Genomic DNA, 23,463 nt, shown 5'->3' with positions numbered 1-23,463 from the left:
GCGAGCAGCGTGCGTGACGTCATAGGTGCGTGACCGAACCTTGCTGCCGTTCAAACGATGAACGTGAACACCTCGACGTGCGGATGCACAATAATAGCTTTTTTGCAGTAGAAAAAACAAAACAAAACAAAACAATGACCATACACATGTGGAGTACAGTAATTAGATGAAGGAAATCAGACATTTGCTTCTGTGGGGCTTTCGGAAAAGTATACAGTAGAAGTCAAATATACACCAGGCAAAATGAGGTGATAGACACATTTATTTATTTTGCATGCATTAGTAACTGGATGAAAAGTCACTATTCACTAGGTATCTGTTGTACTGCACTTGACTAATTATTACATTTCTGTGAAACTAGAAAGATGATGATGAACCTCACAAAAACAGCGACTGTTGGAAATATGGCCTTTTTTTTGTTGTTGATTTCTTCCAATATTTAGATGATGATAGCCACACTTACAAATACAGGTTTTTTTTGGGGGGGGGGGGGGGGGGGTGAAATGTGGTTGTGTAAAAGTTTGAGGTCATCAGTTGATATTGTGATTTTTTTTTTCCTTTTTAATCCCATAATTAAACTTCTTAACCATATTGGATGTATTTATAGATGCTGCAGTTCAAGGACACCTACTCAGGACTGACCGTATGAGCCGTAGATTTCGATCAAAGGTGGACTTTAAATGCACTGCACTGTCCACGTTGTAATTGCAATGGTGTGGTAAATCTGTTTGAAGCTTATCAAACTCGGAGACACAAATGAGGTTATGCGGAGTACTGTACAATGAAGTTCAACAAAACGAGACGATTTGCATGTCGACATAATGTGTCCATTAAACAAGAAAAAGAGAAAATCTCCCTACTGTACAGTATACTGTTTTTTGCTTCCACCTTCTCATAAATGGTCTATTTATGAAAAGGCACCCCATGTTTAAATATATCTAGATGTCAACAACAACAAACATACAGCGCCATTGTCTTATAAAAATGCAGCCAATCACTGTTATTAGACACACACACACACACACACACACACACACAAAAGAGATGTGTCAATCTACATAGACTGGGTATGTATTTACAAAAACAATTCATGGTTCATGTTTCGTGTGCTCGTACCAATGCTCCAACGATATGACATTTTTCTCTATGACATTTTGTCCATACAAGTGAATCTGACGGATAATACAGTATGTCAGCCATGCATTCATTCGAACATGCGATGCATCCCAAAAAAAAAACCATTCATGAGATGTGAAAATGCCATCATTCAGTTGCCCCTAAGGTGCCTTTAGGGGGAACTCTTTCGAATGAAAATAACCCCAAAACACACATACTCGCACGTTCACATAATCATATAATAAAAACGTGTGTTGGGGTGTAGCCTTTTACGGGACTTACAGAGAAATTGGCTAAACTTGCAACGACTTCCACAAAACATTGGCGCTCCTTTGTTCGAGTCTGGCTCGATGAGTTTGTAAAAACATCGAGTGGATATTGTTTAAAGGTGCACTGAGACAACGCATACAAATTCATCCCGATGAATTCCGACCTTTTGTGATTTGAACCGTCAAACTCATTCAGATTCACGAATGACTGAAGTTCTGTTCACAATTAGCAGCGTTGCGTTGTCTAATCAACAGTTTAACCCTTACCCCTCAACCGACAGTATGCATTCACTGTGTATTGTAAGAGACCGAAGCCTTGGTTAGCACCTCGGATAGACTCTGGCATCAGCATTCCACTGCGAGAGAAAATAAGACAATACAACGGACACTATATTATAATAGTGTTTGCAAACGTTGGGCAGAGCACTGGGCCATTCATTGCTTATGTTTCTTGGCCTACACACCAATTTCAGATGTCACCAACTGAAAGACTAACATAAGACAAACATAAGTCTCATAGAGACCAAATTGTTTCGGCGCATGCGCAAGTGCACTTGCTCGCGAGTGAGTAAGTGATGGGCTCTGGAATGGGTCAAGGCCCCTTGATTTGTTATGACACTATTTATGACAGGAGCCTCAGACCTGGGACTCCGGCAGAGTTGAAGTTGAGTTGTCCCTCCAAAGTGATACTTTTTGTCACGCTATTTATTAAGTCTGTGCAGTTTCCCATCTATCTTTACTCTTTAGAAACTCTTGCTACATGTGCATGACAAATTTCCTTTGCATTCACTCGCAGCTTTGTTTATGTTCACGTGCGAGTCATCGGTGGTCAACAATGATGATGGTTTCTGAGGGCTCTATTTTCATTGTCGTTGCATCTGTGGCAGGATGCATATCTTGATCTTCATGCTAGTGTAAGGCTCGCTGTGCGTGTATGCTAATTTGGCAGACCGGTCTGCACCGAGCTAGTCGTACCGGCGCTACAAGGGTGTGTCCTTTGACGGCCACCCAGCGCACGCGACTACTTGGTGGCAGAAAAGTCGGTCTAAACGTTTGCCTGCTGGGACCACAAGTCCGGCGCAATAGGTAGACTCCTAGGTCCAAAGCGATTCTGATCGGGGCGCAGGCAGACAGATTTTGATGAGGTCCGGGGAAATATTGAAGTCGCCAGCGGTTTATCACCAGCTCATTCTGTATTTAATAAGGGTACCCGCTCATGTTATCTGTTGCCACGGCAGCCAAGAGCGGTGGCTCCAGTCTCGATTTCACACGTCTCCATGCGAGACTGTCATTGCGATGCATTTAAAGGGAATGAGAGGCGCCGATTCGATGCGGTGAATTAAAATCGGCTGTGTTCGCTCCCACCACGGCGCAGGCCACCATTTTTTAAATATGCCATTTTTGTGCGTGTCTGCCAAATCACAAAAACCTGGTCGAACCAGCCTCCGCGGAGATTTGCCCTGCCTGCCACTTCGGAATCCGGACTCACAAAAATAGAGCCCTAAGTGCCATCCATCCACGTTCTGTACCGCTTATCCTCACGAGGGTCGCGGCAGGCTGGAGCCCATCCCAGCTATCTTCGGGCGAGAGGCGGGGTACACCCTGAACTGGTCGCCAGCCAATCGCAGGGCACACAGAGACAAACAACCATTCGCACTCACGTTCGTAATTTAGAAACTTCACTCAACCTACCGTGCATGTTTTTGGGATGTGGGAGGAAACCGGAGCGACCGGAGAAAACCCACGCAGGCACGGGGAGAACATGCAAACTCCACACAGGCGGGGCCGGGATATGAACCCCGGTCCTCAGAACTGTGAGGCAGATGTGCTAACCAGTCGCCCACCGTGCCAAGTGTTTATGTAAAAATAAATACAATACTTTCTTGTGACCATGTTCTTTAGATTGTACACTGGCAGTATACAGGAATGTCCTACGTCCCTCATATTCAGAGATACAACCAGATCAGGCAATAGTCCATACTAGTAGAGTACTGAGAGGGATATGACAGAAGTTCATCCCGTCCATAGATTGATGGTAACTTTCAGTAAACCTACCACCTCGGTGAATTAAGCCCTGTACATTTGGGCTCACATGCTAGTTTCATTGGAGGGTGCCAGACTTCTATCTAGTATATGGTTTTCTTGCCTCTCCCCAACCTGAGGTGCCGCCTCCCTTCCCCTTCCGTCCATAGTCACCAGCTCCTGGGAACAGTTGCGCAGGTTGGTCTTCGGCAGAGGGCTCGTGCAGCTTCCTGAGCCGACAGTAGAACTCTTCCCCTGGTGGCTTAAGCCTGTGAGCTGCCCTTCACCCTCTAATCTCTTGGCTGCTGAGCCCTCACCTTCCCCCTGAGAGTTGCTTGGACTAACAGATTGCCCAACCAGGGATGGAGATTGTAGCAGAGCCAGTGGGGATTTAGTGTCTTGTGTTCCAGAGCTGAGCCGTGATGAAAATCTGGAAATCTTGTCGTCTGACAGTCTCTGAGAGAGCTTGGCTGTGCCAGCAGAAGCGGGGGTGGCCAAAGGTGTCATCACTCCCATAAGCGCGTCATCCTGGCTTCCGGTGAGGACAACCTTGTGGTCTATTGTCTTTTGCAGGCTGCCATAATCTGTGGAAGTGCTGCAGGTGCTGTCCGCAGTGGTGTTCACGTTGGGGGCGGACACAAACCTGTACAGCCCCTCTTTTATAATTGTCACTGGTTGGGCGCCGTCAGTGGTCTTATGTATCTCCCCTGCACTAATCTGACTCAGATCCAAGGGAGGGGGTGCACACAGTTGTCTTGCACTACTTTGACTACCGCCAACACTGGGAATCAGAGAACTTTTTTCTCGTCTTTCTCCTGAAAAATCCTCAGCCATGTTGTTGCATGTCCTTGCACCTCTGGCGGATGAAGTTTCTTGGGTTTGGGGGTGCTGCAACACATCCATCCCCACCTCTTCTTCGATAAGTTTTTCTTGCTTCTCCTGGAAAAGGGTTTTCTTGTCAAAAGCACATTCTACGGTCTTAATGTTGAGGTGTTGAGGGCTGGCTTTGTTTGTCGAGGGCTTGGGACAGTCAGGTGAGCCCACTTCCTGGTAAAGAGACGAGAGATTTGACTGGCCCGGGCTGCCTAAATCTGCATTGGAGTAGCGTTTATGGTAACTCCAGCGGCTAGGTGACAAGTGGTTGTCCACTGGACACTTACTTTCTTCCGTCTTTTCGATCAGCACATCTGTGAGTTCCATGTTACGTGCAAAAGCCTCTTTGGGATTAATAGAAACGATACTTCCGCTTCGTTTGGCTCTTTCAAGAGCTTCCCTCCTCTTGATGGCCTTCTCCTGCCTCTTCTGCTCTCGATAAAACTCAGAGAAGTTGTTGACAATGATTGGGATGGGAAGCGCAATGACCAACACACCGGCTATGCAGCAGAGCCCCCCAACAATCTTCCCCAGCAAGGTTTGTGGGTAGATGTCTCCATAACCCACAGTGGTCATCGTAATTGTAGCCCACCAGAAAGAGGCAGGTATGCTAGTGAATTTGGTGGCATCCTCATCTTTCTCAGCAAAGAACACCAAGCTAGAAAAGATCATAATGCCCATGGCTAGGAAGAGGATCAGTAGACCCAATTCATTGTAGCTCCTTCGCAAAGTGAAGCCCAAAGACTGGAGTCCCGTGGAGTGCCTGGCCAGCTTCAGTATCCTCAGAATCCTCATTATTCTGAAAATTTGGACCACACGGCGCACGTTCTGGAACTGCATTACGTTCTTGTTAGATTCAGTGAGGCAGAGTGTCACATAGTAAGGCAATATAGCCAGCAAATCAATAATATTTAGCGGTGCTTTGATGAAATTCCACTTGTTGGGTGCTGACAGCAGGCGCAACAAGTACTCCATAGTGAACCAGGCGATGCATACTGCCTCCACATGGGCGAGGCTCGGGTTGTCATTAAACTGGCCAAATTCATCCACGACTTGCAGCTCTGGCAAAGTGTTGAGTGACAATGAAATGGTGGAAATACCGATGAATAGGATGGAGATCATAGCCAGGATCTGCAAGACAAACGGAAGAGAATGAATTACTTTTTTAGCTGTGCAACGGTATGTCTTTGTTTTCATACAGAGTTGCTGGAGCAGCATTTACAGTGGAGGGGAAACAAATCATAATCACTTATGACGTAAAGTCTGCTACCTCGTCTGGTGGGATAGAGATCTCAATTGGTTTGGCTCACACCACAACAGAATGTCACCGTTATCTCAATAAATTAAATGACAATTCTTGATTAGGGAGTTAGGAAAACAATATCTTGGCCTGAATGATCAAAATGTCGACATTTTTGCTGAGCAAATCTCCATTGAAAGTAACTTCCATATCATTGACGCTAATGCTATTCCGATTGATTTAGAAACTCCCAAACTTTGTCCCAAAACCCAATGAAAGCGTACCAGACAATAGCAAATAGAGCATACCAGTGGCGGTGGGATACACGCGACTGTAAACATCTATCCATCCATTCTCAACACCGCTTATCCTGTTCAGGGTCGCGGGTCGCTGGAGCCTATCCCAGCTGACTTTGGGCGAAAGGCGCAGTACGCCCTGAACCGGTCGTGACTGTAAACATTGTGGTTAAACCTTACCTAACCGGTGACCTATCCATCCATCCATTCTCGACACCGCTTATCCTGTTCAGGGTCGCGAGGCGCTCGGAGCCTAGCCCAGCCGACTTCGGGCGAAAGGCGGACTACGCCCTGAACTGGTCGCCTGTCAGTCTGTGTTGTGGTTCCGTTTTTTTTCGGCTCTTATTTTGTCAACTTTCTATCTTTTCAAGAATTCCCTTCGGACTCAATAAGTATCCGTCTCTCCTAGAATGTAACCTTACTGTAAGAAATATTCACACTGAAAACCGAGTTAGGGGATTCCACAATGAACTCTACTTTACACAGTGTAAGTATGAGGTACGTTCGAATGAACTCCGGGTGGAATGGTGTGGAGCCGTAAGCTTGCATAGTCTCTCACTGCTGCCTTTGCTAGGACATTTCAGGATAATTGTAATAGGATTTTGTTGCTATCTATAGAGCGGATAGAGAGCTGTTAGAACTAGTTACTCATTCTTGCGTCCACTGACAGGAAGAATCAAGTACGCGAATACATTAAATAGCTTTCTAAAGAAAACTATTCTTGAGAAAATGGATTCTATGATGAAACAGATTGTATATATTAAAATGTTGGGGAAAGAGATTTGGGTGCCTCCTCTTATATGTGCGGATTGCTTTGTGAAAGTCTCGTGAGTTCGTTTCCACTGGGAGTGATCGATCGTATCAGAGATAGCCGACGATTGTGAGATACAAAACCCGGAAGAGAGTAAACGACGTATGAGCCCTACTTGACCTTCAAGCGGAAAGATTCTCAGCATGCTGAGGGGTGACCATGGACTAAGGTATTATAGATTTCACAAGGTCACATAAAGTAGCACAGGATGAAGCATAAAACAGTACATATGAGCAGTAAAGTATACCGTCATGTACTAACGTCAACATTTATATTGTAGACGAAGAAAAAACAACGATAACAAAGTAACCTAAAGTGGATGACATTACAAGTGAGAGAGTTGAATTCTGCGGTTAGTAATTATGTCCGTCATCGTTTGGCCAATATACTAGCAGCATTTATTAGTGTATGAAATACATTTGATTAAAATAGCCTATATGGACGCTGTACAACTCAATAACGTATGTATCAGCACCAGCCACGAGTGATTTATACCCGAATGACACATGATGAATAATCAATCCGTCTACCTTCATTCAGGAAAGGACACATTGATTTTTTTCCGCCACTATCTACAGTCATTAGCCAATTTCTTTTAGACACCCTGGTGCCAAAAACATGAAGGGTTGCAACAGTGACACGGAGAGACTGGAAGAGTCTCGTGAAACGTGAATATCCCTTTTATCTTTTTGATGAGTATTGCATGTACAGTGTATATATACAGTACGCTCTACTGCCAAAAGTATTCTCTCACCTGCCTTGGCTCACATATCAACTTAAGTCGCATCATATTCTTAATCCAAAGGGTTTGATAAGATGTCGGTCCCTCCTTTGCAGCTATAACAGCTTCAACCCTCCTCGAAAGGCTTTCCATAAGGTTTAGGAGTGTGTTTATGGGGAGTTTTAAACCATTTTTCTGGAATCCAATTTATGAGGTCACACACTTGATATTGGACGAAAAGGCCTGGCTCTTGGTCTCTGCTCCAATTCATCCCGAAGGTGTTCTATTGGGTTGAGGTCAGGAGTCTGTCCAGCCCAGTCAAGTTTATCCACACCAAACACTTTCATCTACAGGATGCCTTTATGGACCTTGCGTTGTGCACTGGTGCACAGTCATGTTGGAACACGAAGGGGCCAGCCCCAAACTATTTCCACGATGTTGGGAGCAAGGAATCGTCCAAAATCAGAGGTCCTTTGCTGGAACTGAGTGTCCAATATTTTGGACAATTCCATGCTCCCAACTTTGAGGGAACAGTTTGGGGATGCCCCCTTCCTGTTCCAACATAAGAAGAGGTAAGCTGGAGCCTGAGGGTGTACTACGTCTCTCGCCCAAAGACAGTTGGGATCGGCTTCAGCTCATTTGCGACCCTAATGAGGACAAGCGGTATAGAAAATGAATGGATGGTACACATCATTTACTGTGTACGTTATACGGTGTGCCTACAAATGTTGCGGAAAAGAGTGGTGGTACTACTTCTTCAAGTTTCACACTGCTACACCGGAACTAGGTATCAATATTCTTTTCAGGACAAAAAGGAAAATCAAAGCATTCTTTACAAATAATTTCCCGTTTTGGGTTACTTCTGAACTTACTCAAGTAGTCTTGTGTAAATTGTGTAAATTAGTGTGTACAGTATATAGAGTCTAGTCGCAACATTATGAGCAGATTAAGAAACCGATAAGACCATTACAAGAACAGTTTCAAAAATCCGATTCCGTATGTTAGTGAAGCAAGGCAGGACGTTATGCATAGCAGCTGTTACAGATGTCATTTAGCAGCATAGAGAATTGAATAGAAGAGTGTCCAATCAGATTTGCTTGGCATCTGTGCAGTTCTTATCGTCTTCTGATGCCATCTTTGGACAAAGGGCCACTTCTGCCCCCCCCAAAAAAACATCCACTGTCCACTTACGTGCAAAAACTCGAAATAGATCAGCTAAGAAGCAACATATCACGTAGCCTCTCTCAGCTGACCAAAAAGCGGTGCCTCGACCCTGAATTGGTAAACCAGTCAATCGCAGAGCGCATAATAGAGAAAGAGAACCATTCACACACACATTCGCAGCATCGCTGAGTGGTAAAACGAGTGAAGTCGACCAAAAGTGTGGAATACGGGCAAGGCTGTCCCAAAAGTCACGAGAAACGCGGAAGGCACGCTACTACCACCACTGATGAAAACGCCAAACTCCTAAGAGGCGGCGTTGGCGGAAAGACCAGGAAAGTCGATCTTGGAGGGCCACACTGGAACCCAGCAACAACAAATGCTAGATTGAAGGGAGGTTGTTGAAAAGGCTTGAAGCGGAGGATTATGATGCTCGGCATCCTGAAATCGGTGCAATGAACATCTGCTGAATTGGGCTTTTGTTGATGCTGACTTCCAATGCGGCCCTCCAGTTTCTCCGCTTTTTCCCAGCCTCGTGGCAAATGCCTCCTCGAAGAGTTTGGGATTGTCATCAGAATGATTGCCCCGTGGCAATTTTGCAACAATGCCGCCGATGTCAATTGGCGGACGCTTACAAAACAAAAATCGCAAAAGCCTAAACTGTGAAATTCCGATGGCCTCACGTCTGTCCGAATGATACCTGAAATGAAAGAGAGAAAAATGAAGCGTATAGTGACTTTTGAGACAGTCTGTATATAATGATAATCCATAAATCCAACGGCGATTCTAATCATGTTAATTTGGCACCCGCAGGTAATACAGGGAACTCTCAATTAGGATGATAGCAATAAGAGTCCTGTTTAAAAAAAAAAAATCAAATAAAGGAGATTATAAACGATACTAAGGCATGTGTGTGTGCGTGTGTGTTTAAATATAACAGATTTATGTCAGGAAAGCCACGTGTTGTAAAAGCTTTGCCAAATAATTCATGCGGGAGCAACCCTGAATGGGAGGAGCCGAAAATCAAGTTGGATAAGAAATGGTTTGGTAAGATATTGGAACGGCACAATGTTGCTAAATCCCATCAAGATAGAATACGATTATGTGCATCGATGTCATATTGGTCATGGGGGAAAAATGACAACGAATACAGCGTAGCATAAAACAGTGTGTGTGTGTGTGTGGGTGTTCTACTTAATAGTTCTGTCTAATCAGCTGTACTCTGTTATGCTTGGAGGAGGATCTCTTATTGGCTACGAGCTGAGCGACACACAGGTCGCTGTCGTTGCGCGGCGGCCTAAGAAGCTTCCCTCCTGCTGACCCCGCCGTTCTGAAATAGTCACGTAGATCTCTGCTATATTTAGACTCGATCACTTTTTGGAAACAACAGCGTCCGTCACTGTTTCAGGGAAAAAAAAGCTGGAATCCCACATGAAAGCCGAAACCGACGTTGCTTTCTGCTGCGAATTGTAATGTGCGTGGCGTAATGCGTCCAGTCGACACGACCCGTCGCGGCGTTCTTGAGGTTGGCAAACCCGCTCTTGTCGATACTTTTCAAACGCCTCGGGCAAAAAAGCTTTCTAGTTACCACTCGGCCGCTGGTGAATAAACATTCGATTGGTATTTTGGAAGCGGTTTCGCATCTCTCCAACAACTCGTCGCCATTTTGGAAGAAAACATAAAACCGAATGGGCTGCATCTTCGCCGTTTTAACATGACTCGGAGCTTTTCCCACAATATCTAACCGGCGATAATTACCCTCTTGTTAGCATCTGGACACACAGCAAGTAAAGACACGAGCCATTTATGAAATCAATCGAGGGATCCTGTTCACAACGACTGCCGAGAGAATCGCTAAAGTCAAATGTAATGATCTACTGTACGTGCGGATGTTGGCGCGCCTACGATCGGCTCATAATTGGCTGCGTTCGAGTTGTCGAGATGTTTGACAAGGTGGGAATCAAGGCCGTTGGGGGGCATGTCCACCTATTCCACACCAAGTTGATCACAGCGTGCCTTGACTTTTTTTCAGCGGCGCACGTGGTTGAGCGCTTTTGTCTCAAGACCTCCGTCCATGCTGTGTCGGGAGGATTACTTTGGATTACAGTTTCAATTACTTTCTCAAAAGTAATAGAACGAAAGACATTGGATGGGATTTGGATGACTTTTCTGAAGTTTGGAATGAACGCCTCAACGGGACGTTTCCGCTAAAAAAGCAGATTGGCAAAAAAAAAAATCACAGCTAATTTGGGGGGAATTGTTCTTTACACAGAAAAATGAATGATAACGACACAAGGAAATGTCAATATATATACAATAAAGCATTTGTTTGTTGCATTATATGTGAACAGCATGTGGAAAAGCACCGTACCGTACCGCAAATGTGCCCGATTAAGACACGAATCGTTCGATACGACAAGCCAGTAAAGTGAATGTCCCATAAAAGGGGGAAAAAAGGGAAAAGATGCAACTGCTCAAAATGAATCATGAATGTTCTTTTACAGTATGTGGTACAATCTCAGACAAACTAATAGATTGCACCACAAAGGTGGCGCTTCGGGGTCACGTGACGTTTGAGACGAAGCAGAGTGGCACACGACCAGAGAGAGCCAATTACAAGCGCCGGCTTTAGAAGGAGGAAGCCGTGTGGGGAAAAAAAACCAAAGAAACCCCCCCCAAACAAATCGGAGCTTCTGTGGCGACATTTCATCGAAAAATTGGAATCGTGGACATCTCCCGAAGCAACTGTCATTTAATGACACCAGTAATGACTTCCAGTCGTGTCATGGATTCCAATGACGTACGCGTTGCAGTTCAACGACATAATCTAGTGCCACGGAATGAGCTGCTCCCCTACTACACCGCTGCGAGCCTGCGTAACTGGCGGTCGGAATGGGAATGCGCGCTGCCGCTACCTTTGCTGCCACAGATGAGCTGGGTTTCTCCAGGAGATCCCAGAGCTTCTGCCTCTGGTCAGGACAGCAGCCCAGCTCCTCCTCCTCCTCCTCCCCTTCCTTGTCTCTCAGAGTCTCCGCCTCCCTCCTCAGCTCCTCGTTCATCTGCTCTTTCTTCTGGTGGTAGCGCGCCTGGCAGCACGACTCCAGGTAGATCTCATCGATGCCCCAATAGTCCAGCTCCTGGCCAAAAGACAGGGCGCACATTTCCTCCATCATGTGCAGTTTCCCAGTTCTGTAGAAGTTGAGAATGGAAGAGAAGGCCACAGGATGGCGGTCGAAGAAATACTCGTTCTCAGGGAGGCTGTAGTCGTCGCAGACCTCCAGCAACGACTCGTGGGTGTTGCAGTCTCTTAGCCGTCCCAGACGGGTTCTGGGCAGGCGGTCCAGCGTTCGCCATAAAACCTCGTGTGTTAGACCTCCGACATTGAGCCTGACCCTCCGAGATCGGGCCTTGACGCGGATGATGTCGATGGGTTCGGGGGGCAGCACCGGGACTGCCGGGGGCCGGTTGGCGACTTTCGGTGCACTGTAGAGCACCTTGTCTGCCATCTTTTGCGCAGGGTGAACTCCACTCACGGATGGGACGTTTCCCGGTCCGGATGACTTTATGGTGGCAGGTGGGCACAAACTGGCTCGGGCCCACAAAGCTCACCCAGCTGTTTTCAGAGAGGAGAACTTCGAGTTAGATCCATGGCTAGAGGAGAAAAGGAAGTACGCCGGTCAGAGCACAGTGCAAGATTAGTCGAGATGAATTCAGACGCTGCGGGTACAAAATGTTATTCTAACCCGAATTAGTGTTTCACTGCTTGCTGATGAAATCACTTGAATCCAACGTTCACAAAACTGTTGGTGACGATCTGCATGAAGCTGCTGATAGAGGAATTTATTTTCACCTTTTGAGTCACTGCGGCCTCGATTGGAAACATCCGAGCATGTCAAACGCAGGCCCACGACGTCGTTATACTTGGCCCGCGAGACCATATCCGATGTGTATTCGAGCCGGCCCGCCGGTGTATAAAACACGCGGCGCTAATATTACCAATCCCAGAATGCTTTGCTCGTGCGTCGGGCCATCGGTCTCGACCCTTTCAACTTTCTGCTGCAGTCGTTAGCGACGGTGCTGCCGGTCTCCCGGATTTTTATCGAGAGAGGGCATTCTTAGTTTTGGATTTGTTTTGTTGTTGGCCTTTGAAAAAAAGATTTACATGAAAAAAAACGTAGGCGGCGATCGATAAATAGAAGATGGAGACACAAAAGAATTCACGTCATCTGTTGAACTACAAAACAACAAACAAATACCACCGATGTCTTTTAACGCAAATTTGATTTCTCGTGTTCAGAATCTGAAAGTCGGTTTATTCCAGATTCCGTTTTTTAAGCAAAATGTAAGTTTGTTGTCAATGATAAACTTGAACGCTACCTTTCTGCAGAGGAGGGGAACATGCACATCGCAGTGATTTTTCATGAAGTATTGAGTTTGGCCCGCGACGTTGTCCCAATTTTTCACTTTGGCCCGCCGTGAGTTTGAGTTTGAGCCCCCTGGTCTACGATGTCGGTTTGTCGTCCTCTTTGAAGTAGCTAATTAATCATACAGAGGGACAAACCAACACAACCTTTGGTTCCAACATGGGCACAGGTCTGCGTTCGACTGTGTGACATTCTAGTTATTGATCAGCGGTCATGATAGAATTGCTTAAATAACGGCTCAAACGATGCCCAAGATGTTCGTGCAATACAATAACATTTCAATGATAGCGATTACACACAAGACTACGGAAACACTTCACGCTTAACTTCAACGCACGTCGAAATGGGAAAACCACAATCGTTTTCTGCAATTAAAAGTATTTCAGTGAGTCCTCCAGAAAAGTAGACGCCCACCCTTTTCCCGGGGAAACTATTTGGCGGTGGGACCACAACGGCTTATTCCGCCATTGGATGTCCTTTGACAGCGGAACCTTTATCCGATTGTGTAACGCCGTACCGCAAATCCTAGAGGGGACATTCGGCATCGTCTGCCCGAGCTCAAGTCTGCCCGAGTTAATTATAGTCCGTCTATCTTCTATCGGGACACGCGACTGCGTCAGCATCCAAAACCGCGACGTCACCAAATATGAACTTCGATAAATACTATTCCGTTGCCCAATCCCAAATCATTTATACTGACAATAAATGTCCGGCGTCACGAATTCAAAATTATTCCGACTTTTATATGTCAGTTGAACACGCGTTTACATTTTCATTAATCACATTAGTATCGCAAAGAATGGAAAGATAATGATTTTGGTCTTTTCAGGGTCAAATGAAATTGAGGGTATTGATGGAATGCCTCCGTGCGATGAGAGACGATCAAATAGCCAATAGTCTTCTTGCCACTATTGTACTCAGGAACTTTTCTTTTTTTTTTTTTTTTTTTTTTTTTTCCAAAAACCAACAAACAAAAAGAGCAAATTGAAATAAATATAGAAATACAACTATATTTGAATCAGAATGCTTTCCAACCGACCAAGTATATCCATATGGAAAGCAGGTGGCTTTATTTAGGTTTTCTTTTCAGGCATCTTAAATACAGAACTACTCCTATTCTTTACCAATGACCTTTTTTTTTTTTTTTTTTTTTAGAATGTACTGCAGACCCAAATGCGACCAGTAGACACAGCTACGCGCCTGTACCTTATTACACAGGCAGCTTCAGAGTAAATCCATGCAGGCCAAAGCTAACGATAAAGATGTTTAATGTGTATACAATTTTTCCATGACGCTAAAAACTTTTTTCCAAGTTGTTTAGAGCGCAGAATTCAAGTCTAAAGTGAGAGCATTCATTTCCAATTGGTCGTCAGGAGATTAGGCAGACTGCGGCTTATCCTAAGATTATGCACCTGAGTACTGTACCTCAAATTGAAAAAAGCACGAAGCATACGGACTGACAATTTCAGGAGAATTCCCGAACGTGTTCATTTCGAGAATAATTCATCCAACTCCCCTTTTCGAAGCTCACTTATACGGCATAAATCTTCGTTTGTTTCAATGAAAAGGGTGTCTTCGATCAAAGAAACTCAGAAGAGCCTACCTGTATGGATGTTGCTGAATAACTCTTGAAATCGGACTCTGCTCCTCCCAGGAGGTCCCACCATAGCAACCACCTACTTATCTTAGATTTTCAATACCACGCCGATAGAAGAGATCGATGAAAGACCGAGAGATGAAACCCACGAGAGCAAGTGGCCGAGATCAACATTTTGGCCATAGAGTTAAGGCGAGCTTGAACAGCGCAGGCGAAGGGACATTCGCGAAGGTGTCTCTGGAACTGAGCTACACGAGGAAACCTCCACACAATTACAGCGAGAAAAGGGAAGCCCCGTGTAAGAAGGACTAAACGGATCACTGAGAGAGAGAGAGAGAGAGAGAGAGAGAGAGAGAGAGAGAGAGAGAGAGAGACGGTTCAGCACCAAGGACAGCTCTTCAGTGATATATATATATATATATATATATATATATATATATATATATATATATATATAAATAACTATCTCACATGAACAAAAGCCAGCACCGCAAAATGATGTTCAATCGCTAATTTAATATGCTGGAAAAATAGCTATTTTATCAGGGTGGGCTGATTTTCAGTGGGCATAAATACAGATGTCCACCTGAATTTTGGTCACGACGGATTGCACTTCCAAGGGGACCCTATTCACGTTATTCAGGACGTTATGACAGGCAGCAGTGCCCATCAAAGTCCGAGTCTGTCACACAATGCCGCCGTGCACCCTGCAGAAACTCCTTCGTCATCTGTAGGAACTCTTTTCAAGCAGCTCAGAGGAATTTGTGATGCAAGCACTACAAAATTGAGCTAACGAATGAAGAAATACATTTGCAAACACCTCGAGGATGGGGTGCCAGAGACCATCATACCAGAGGACATGTTTGTCAGGGCTCTCCAGTGGTGGGAGGTGGAGAGCAGAGTGGCCGGCGCGGCAGAAAAAGCACAGGTCCCCGAAGGGTGCCCCGTGCATAAACTGTTTGCTCAGGTTTGCCTACGACCTGAGGTTCTCCAGTGGGTTCCAAAAGTGCCTTTCCATCCGGGCGTCAACATGACTCAAATCCTCATTGGCCAAAGGTTCTGGTAGCCCAGGCTCGGGAAAGACATTCAGGAATTTGTTGCCGCCTGCTCCGTCTGTGCCCGCAACAACCCGTCCATCTGGTCTACTGCATCCACTTCCCATCCCATCCCATCCCGCTTGCGATTTTATTTATTGTACGACACTGTAACATTTTGCACAGTTTGAACATGAATAATGTGCTTAATTAGTCAATTAAAATATATCGGACACAAAAGTTAAATAGAAATTGTACCAAAACAAATGAAGTGCCAATGTATTGTGCTAAAACTAAATCCTGAACTGAGGATAAACGGTACAGATGTATGTAATGTATGTACGCATGTACTTAAGAAATCAACTGTACCACATTGGGAACACGAAGCCCAGTATGCAGACTTTGAACATTTCGTCACACTTTCATCGTTGCTGTAGAGAACAGACCAAACGTCAGGAGCGAGCCCCGAACCAGAATGAAACTTAGAAGATTTATTGGTTTACAAAGTACACTGAACTTCTGAATTCATATACAGTAGCATTTACAGAATGACTGATGTTATTTGCGCATTATAATGCCGCTTTAACATTAAGACTTAACATCAACAGGTATACATGCATCATTAAATAAACAAAACATACAAAATAGACAATACCAGCGTTGGAATTTAAAAAATAAAAAAACAACAGGAATTAAGAACAGGTTGACAAGCAATAAACAAAGAGGGGATGACGCTTTGATTCATTTCTACCGACTTTATATCATTTTATTTGACACGTTTGTAATATTTACAAGGGAAGAAGAGTTACCATTTTTTGGAATGCAGTGAGCCATCCGACACGCACAAAAAGTGTTTACATAAAATAATGGAATGGGAGTGTCAGGGGTCAGAGAAACAACGTGGTCCCACACACTGAAGCGTCAATGCCAACCTCAAATTCAAGGGTCAGAAGTATTTCAACAAAATGCATAGTCATCATCCACATCCAAATCCAAATCCAAATCCACTGATTTCAAGCGGGAGATAACATGGTCTGCCAGAAGAGACCACGAAGGGAAATCAACACAACTAAAGTATGTACATCCAAACAAAAAAAGTCACACTATTATTACAATTCTTTGTTGCTTTTGTGTTGTTGCCATGTTTTACGTTTGTTTTTAAGCTCAAGTTTGTTAGTATGTTTCTGCTGAGGTAACTCTTGGTTCTTTACTGGTGTTCCAGTCGTAGCAGCTGCTCTTTACCATTGACGGTTAGCGACCTCAGCTGGCCGTCCTCCTCCACCTCAACCCGCTCTTGACCGTTCTCGATGATCCTGGAAAAGTTTTAAAAGAGAGCAAAGGTATTGGAACAGAAATTTTTAAATGAACTTAAAGTGAAGAACATTTCATATTTGGTGGCATAACCCTTGCAATAACTGCATCGAGCCTGCGACCCATTGACTTCACCAGACTGTTGCATTCTTCATTTGAAATGCTTTTCCAGGCCTTTACTGTGACCTCTTTCAGTTATTGCTTGATTCTGGGGGGTTAAGGAAAAAAAACGAAATTGTAGAATTTTTTTTGCAGATTTATTCAAAAAGAAAAACTGAAATATCACACAGTCCTAAGTATTCTGACCCTTTGCTGTGACAAAGTGCTGTATTGAACTCAGGTGCTGTCCATTTGTTCTGCTCATCCTTGAGATGTTTCTACACCTTCATTGGAGTCCAGCTGTGTTTGATGATACTGATTGGACTTGATTAGGACAGCCACACACCTGTCTACATAAGACCTTACAGCTCACAGCGCATGTCAGAGCAAATGAGGAGGGAGAGAGGTAAAGAAGAACCCAAAGATCACTGTGGCTGAGCTCCACAGATGCAGTCGGGAGATGGGAGAAAGTTCTAGAAAGTCAACCATCGCTGCAGTCCTCCGCCAGTCGGGGGCTTTACGGCAGAGTGGCCCGACGGAAGCCTCTCATCAGTCTCCAAGACACATGAAAGCCCGCATGGAGTTTGCTACAAAAACAAACACCTGAAGGACTCCAAGATGGTGAGGAATAGGATTCTCTGGTCTGATGAGACCGAGATCTAACTTTTTGGCCTCAATTCTAAGCGGCATGTGTGGAGAAAACCAGGCACTGTTCATCAACTGTCCAATACAGTCCCAACGGTGGCAGCATCGACTGGTTGCAATCGTAGGAAAGATGAATGCGGCCAAGTACAGGGATATCCTGGATGAAAAGCTTCTCCAGAGTGCTCAGGACCTCAGACTGGGCCCAAGGTTCACCTTCCAACAAGACAACGACCCTAAGCACACAGCTAAAAAAAGCGAAGGAGTGGCTTCAGAACAACTCTGTGCCTGTTTTTCAATGACCCAGCCAGAGCCCTGACTTCAACCCAATTGAGCATCTCTGGAAAGACCTGAAAATGGCTGCCCGCCAACATTCACCGTTCAATTTGACAGAACTGGAGAGGATTTGCAAGGAGGAAGGGCAGAGGATCCCCAAATCCAGGTGTGAAAAACTTGTTGCATCATCCCCCAAAAGGCTCATGGCTGTATTAGCTCAAAGGGGGGCTTCTACTAAATACTGAGCAAAGGGTCTGAATACTTACGGCTGTGTGATATTTCAGTTTTACCTTTTTAATAAATCTGCCAACATTTTTGGAATTTCGGTTTTTTTCTGCCATTAATGAGGGGAAAAAAATGTACTTCAATTATTTTAGCAAAGTGCTGCAATATAACAAAGAGTGAAAATGTTAAGGGTGTCTGAATACTTTCTGTACCCACTGTATATTTAAAAACTAATAGCATTTCACTGGATTGAATTGAATGAGAGTTTACCTTTTAGTAGTGATCTTCCTGCCATTGATGATCTTGGTGGAAGTAGAAACGGAACGAAAGTTACCCATGCCTCCTCCTCCACTTCCCCCAAAGGAGTTGCTGGAGAAAGAGGTGAAGCCCCCACCTCCTTGACTACCCATTGTTGTCATGTGACCCATATGGCCCATGTGACCCATAGTGCTCATGGTGCCAAATGAACCAAAGCCTAAAACAAACAAACAAACACTCGTGTAAGCCGCGAACATAGAATTTTATTGCTGCTTATTGTTGCGTGCTTACCTGGATCAAAGGGTGAGAAGCCAGCGCCAAAGGGAGGAAAACCTACAAAGCCCCCCAAAAATGAGCCCCCTGTCCTGCTTCGGCTCGCCCGACTTTGGTGCCGTCGGCCACTGCCAAAAAAAGGATCATCACTAAATGGATCCGCACCTTGACGAATGAGAGACAGTGGTCAAAGGACATTGAAATGAATAGTATTTGAGGAAAACCAAAAACAAAAGCGCTTACCAAATAAGTCTGCAAACGGGTCCCTGCCTCCAAAGAACTCCCTGAAGACATCTTCGGGGTTCCGGAATGTGAAGGGTTCTTGGAAATGATCGCCATTGTGGAAGTGACTCCCTGAAACAGATTCAAATAATGTGTTGTACACGTTTTCTTTTTTACTGATTATCTAAAAACTACTGTGTGATACAGTTGCATGAAAAGTGCTTGACCCAATGAGATATATCGGCATACATGGAGTTGAAACCAGAATATACATACACGATATAAAAAGACGCGTAGTTTTGTCTTAAATATTGGTGGCTGGTATTGGCAGCCTTCACAAGTACCCGATACCTTGAAATAAGACCGGTATTGGTTCGATACCTTACTCGCCCATCGCTACTTATAATGATATTTTGTAGTATTATTTTGTATAGCTTTAGTCTGGGTTAAAAAAAACAAAACATTACAATATTGTAAAACTACCAAATCACCTGTGTGTAAAGTTATCACATTACCTCGCCCTCGAGCGGTCCCGGTCAGTCCTTCTTTGCCATATAGATCATAAGTGCTCCTCTTGTTAACTGAGGGGAGAGGGGAGGGGGGAGGGGGGAGGGGGGAGGGGGGAGGGGGGAGGGGGGAAGAAGAAAAAAAAAAAAAAAAAAAAAAGGTTCACAAATTAAAAAACAATTATCTGTACAATGCACACCAACAGCAAGACCAATGAAAATAAGTCTATCAATGTATACATTGGCAAGTTTCAATTAATGGGGTGACAAACCATCAGATAGGACTTCATAGGCCTCTGACAGCTCCTTGAATTTCTTCTCAGCCTCTTCTTTATTTTCTGGGTTTTTATCAGGATGCCACCTTAGGGCCAGCTTTCTGTACCTATGAGAGGTCGAAGGGAAAATTAGACTCCTACTTTTACTTGTTTGTTATCAGGATAACGTTCCAATTTCAGCTCAAAGTCTCTGAGGGGTCTGGCATAATACGGAAATGATGCAAATCTGCCTTGGATCTGGATAGTGGCTTCAGGAAGTTCTTTACAAGGTGTCCTCGGTTTAGAATGAGTCGAGCTACGGCGTTGAATAGTTACAAACGTCGCACAATGAACATATGACTTTTGTCAGTTTCAAGTTAAAGTTATTTCTTCACACACCCCGAAACTTTAGAGCATGATTTGACAGAACGACGGCATGTTTACAGTCAACCGTTAGTGCTAGCACTAGCTTGCTAGGCTACATAACGTTTTGTTGGCTGCTTGTGCGCCGTATCGTATTAAAAGTACGTAAACATACCTCAAGCAGTCCTTGAACGAATGTCTTCTCCCGAGCACCGCTGACCACCACACGTTTTTCCCTATTTTGTTCTTTTTGACCAACACAATACACGTGCGATCCATTGTTCTTGTTGTGCCCGTGGTAACGAGTGTATCCGGTCACGTTTGATTTGACAAAGTCCAGTGATCGTAAATGACATCAAAAGACACGCGACAAGGCTAAAAAATAAACTAGCTTTTGGATTCAAAAATACCGTACACGATAGCGACAGGGAGTAAATGTCTTTTGCGGAGCCGCTCAAAGATGTCATTGATCGGCTCGGCAAATTATGACATTAAAGCCGATCAGCATAAAATGCTAATTATCGGCCGATACCGATCAAGCCGATTAGATCGGTGTACAGTCTACTAGAAATTGAAACTTTTAAAACTTATCAACTGACGATTTCTTTATGTCGTCTCCAGATGCATCTCTCCGTACTCCTAGAATCTGGTAGTAGTCCACCATAGTGAGTGGGCGAAGAGGACGTCAATAGGCCTGAGGAACCTAAAATGGAAAATAAAATTACATTTGTCAAGGGGGGGTGGAGAGGTTGGGGGTCATAACTCAAGGTTTGAATTAAGCGGTCTCACATCACTATATGCGGGTCAAAATTAGCATTTTCCGCCTCATAAAACACATTGAAAAGCAAAACTGCGAATCACAGATTGTTCGCCGTGCTTGACGGAGACGACAACGTTGTCACCGAAAAGGTGGAAGTGAAGCAAAGCTTGGTTGCTGGCGCGGGGAGGGTGAAGCTAAATTGATAAGAAAAATGCAAGAGCAAAAGACAGAAAATGGTGAAAGTCTGGTAGCATTTCATAGTGAAATGTAAGGCGAGCACCCGGGACACGAACGGTTGTAACACGAACCTTTCTCTCCACCGAAGAGGCTGTTTAGGCTCGCATATAGTGTGTTCAGGCACCAATTCAGTGCGGCCGCTGCCACCGTTCATGGTTACATAGTAGCTGGTGAATGCGCGAGGTACGTTCGGGGACACTGCGTAAATGGGAGTGAATATGTTCTTTTGTAATATAGTACGTAATTGTAAAAATTGATTACTTGGGAAATTATTATTATCTTTGTGCGCGGTCTTCTTCGTTGGTTTTCGCCACTTCTTCTTCCGGGTAGGCGGACTGTAGGCATCGAAACTGGGAACCGACATTTTTCAATTTGAACGATTCCGGGAGAACCGGAACGTTAGTCCCGGTTCCAATCGGTTCTCGATGCCCAACCCTAGTAATAACCTGTCAGCAACATATTGAGAGAAGAAAAAGATAACGATGAACTAGTTCATTTTTGGAACGGTGAACTTGGTTCAAAATTTTCAATTTTATAAATGAACTATTAACTGAACTAGTTCATCTTTGGAACTTTTTTTTTTTTTTTTTTTTTCTTTTTTAACTAGTTTGCGTCGAAAAATAACTTTCCCAACACTGACATTACTTACATACAGGGTGCTTAAAACTTTTCCTCAGTGTAGTCACTGTGTGACATATGGCCAGCATACTACCATCTGATCTGTAAGTGGGTACAATTTGAGTTGTGTAGGTGAAAAACGTGGCAATTGTGATCAGAGAGGAAAAACGGGTAAAATGGGTTACAAACCCAAAAAGAAGAGGGTTTCGGACGATACTCTAGTACTAAAACATTTGATAGCTGCAGCAGCCATAAATTCATTAGCTCCATTTAATTGTTGTTTCTTTATTGTTTGATAAAACCGCTGCTTTGGGGCCTCGTGTGATAAAGCTGCAAAAGAAAAATTCGACAATTGCTCCTCAAATGAAGAAATTATTAGGAAAGCTGCTCCGCAAAAAAACCAAAACATATTTTGAGGGTTGCAACCCATTGCTGGACACGTACACAGCATTTCGATTGTACGTTGAGATGTATACACCAAATAACATATTGATTAAAACGTCTCAGCTGAACTGATGCCAGGTGAATACATACATATATACTGTTAAATACAGTATACTGAACCTAAAATCATTTACATACTTGTGCTAACCAGCAAATAACACTAGGTGCATAGTACCTGTATATCAAGAGCTATATCTTAGTATTAGTCATAGTTTTACCTTGTTTAACATCCTTGCATGTAAACTTCATCGCATTGAAGTTAAATACGTCTTCGCTTTAGAGTTTCGCAGCACAATGCATTTAGTCAACATATACATACACCTGTTTCAGATGGAAAATATCATTTAGCACGTGCACTAACACAAAATACTAACATAGGATGCTATTAATAGTGCGATAAGTAAGAGCTTTAGCACCAAGGACAGAAAGTCTCCTTTACTAGCGCAAATATTACTAGGAATTGTGAGTGACGTTAGCTTTGTGCGACCGCCTCAACCTGACATAAATAAATCTACAGACGCAGGTCTCTCCTGTTTATATTCCACCTGAGAGATTATTAAATCTGTATTTAGTTTTATATATATATATATATATTTAAAAAAATCCAAATGTAATGAGCAATGTGGTCGTGGGCTGGGTTAGCCTCTTAAGCTACTTGACGTATGGTCATATCTAGCTTAACACTGTACGGTTGTAAACATTGCATAAGCGCGCCGTTCTAGTCGTCTTACCTAAAACAGATTCGATGATTGATGTCAGACGATACGTAGAATTGACCCCAAATTTCCACTTAGGCCTTTCTGTAAAGCTAAACAGGCTTATTCTTGCCGCAGCGTGCAGTTTCTTGGATAAGTCGCATCGTCCAGCCACTGCTTCTTCTTCTTCTTCTTCTCCTGTATCTGCTTTGCGGCTGCTTTTTTTTCGGCTCACCCAGACACTGTGCCACCAACTGGACACAATGGGTATCGGAGGGACAGCACAGGTATCTTTCCACGCAACATACTGGTGCGTCTCAATACATGAGAATACTTTAAGAGAGTTCAGCATTGCAATTCCAAAAGTGAACCTCATTAATTACACAGATTTCATTCAACACAAGGCAACCCTTTTCACAAGGCCAATTCCAACCTCATTTCCATATTAAAATCGTTAGCAGTAAGCTAAAATAGAACCAACAAAATCATAAAATAATGTAATTTGTGTAATTAATTTATTAGATTTACAGAAATAAATGGCTTTCTAATTCGAATTTATTGAGCTGCAGCTATATTTCATACCGTTCCCTTTAGAATATACACATTTGGGTTGCAGCTTCTTTTCCAAATTTAAAACTTGTGAACTCATGACTAAATTGTCATCGCCCACTTGGAATCAATTACTGATTTTATTTGAGCAATGAAAAGGCTAGGGT

The 23,463-nt window shown here is 43.9% G+C and overlaps 2 protein-coding genes across 6 annotated transcripts; both read right to left on the bottom strand.

Annotated features, from left to right (window-relative positions):
• Positions 1-484: 484 nt before the first annotated feature.
• Positions 485-14,816, bottom strand: LOC133411922 (potassium voltage-gated channel subfamily B member 2-like). Of its 5 annotated transcripts, XM_061694748.1 has the most exons (4): positions 14,537-14,816; positions 12,360-13,044; positions 11,425-12,160; positions 485-5,411 (listed from the first exon to the last, which is right to left on the bottom strand). In XM_061694748.1, exons 3-4 carry the CDS (start codon positions 12,013-12,015, stop codon positions 3,474-3,476), a joined length of 2,529 nt encoding a protein of 842 aa, XP_061550732.1. In that variant the 5' UTR covers positions 12,016-12,160; positions 12,360-13,044; positions 14,537-14,816; the 3' UTR covers positions 485-3,473. The 5 variants fall into 5 exon arrangements, with proteins under 5 accessions (XP_061550732.1, XP_061550731.1, XP_061550733.1 ...); XM_061694747.1 differs by lacking the exon at positions 12,360-13,044; XM_061694749.1 differs by lacking the exon at positions 12,360-13,044 and having other exon boundaries at positions 11,425-12,122.
• A 1,224-nt stretch (positions 14,817-16,040) lies between these two features.
• Positions 16,041-22,942, bottom strand: dnajb6a (DnaJ heat shock protein family (Hsp40) member B6a). Its single transcript, XM_061695147.1, has 8 exons — positions 22,784-22,942; positions 20,593-20,696; positions 19,649-19,758; positions 19,386-19,451; positions 18,892-19,002; positions 18,667-18,813; positions 18,388-18,592; positions 16,041-16,877 (listed from the first exon to the last, which is right to left on the bottom strand). The coding sequence occupies exons 2-8, from the start codon at positions 20,655-20,657 to the stop codon at positions 16,772-16,774; spliced, it is 810 nt and encodes a 269-aa protein (XP_061551131.1). The 5' UTR covers positions 20,658-20,696; positions 22,784-22,942; the 3' UTR covers positions 16,041-16,771.
• Between the last annotated feature and the right edge of the window lie 521 nt (positions 22,943-23,463).

This window comes from Phycodurus eques, chromosome 13 (assembly GCF_024500275.1).
Source record: "Phycodurus eques isolate BA_2022a chromosome 13, UOR_Pequ_1.1, whole genome shotgun sequence".
NCBI classification, from domain to species: domain Eukaryota; kingdom Metazoa; phylum Chordata; class Actinopteri; order Syngnathiformes; family Syngnathidae; genus Phycodurus; species Phycodurus eques.
The sequence above is the reverse complement of the archived record's forward strand: the minus strand, read 5'-3'. Positions and strand labels throughout refer to the sequence as shown.

Coding starts and splice junctions, on each gene's coding strand:
- LOC133411922 (XM_061694748.1), bottom strand. CDS start 12,015: ATGGCAGACAAGGTGCTCTACAGTGCACCGAAAGTCGCCAACCGGCCC. Junction 5,412..11,424: donor GCTCATCTGTGGCAGCAAAG/GTAGCGGCAGCG, acceptor TTTGTCTTGCAG/ATCCTGGCTATGATCTCCAT.
- dnajb6a (XM_061695147.1), bottom strand. CDS start 20,657: ATGGTGGACTACTACCAGATTCTAGGAGTACGGAGAGATGCATCTGGA. Junction 19,003..19,385: donor CGGGACCGCTCGAGGGCGAG/GTAATGTGATAA, acceptor AATCTGTTTCAG/GGAGTCACTTCCACAATGGC. Junction 16,878..18,387: donor AGGAAGATCACTACTAAAAG/GTAAACTCTCAT, acceptor AAACTTTTCCAG/GATCATCGAGAACGGTCAAG.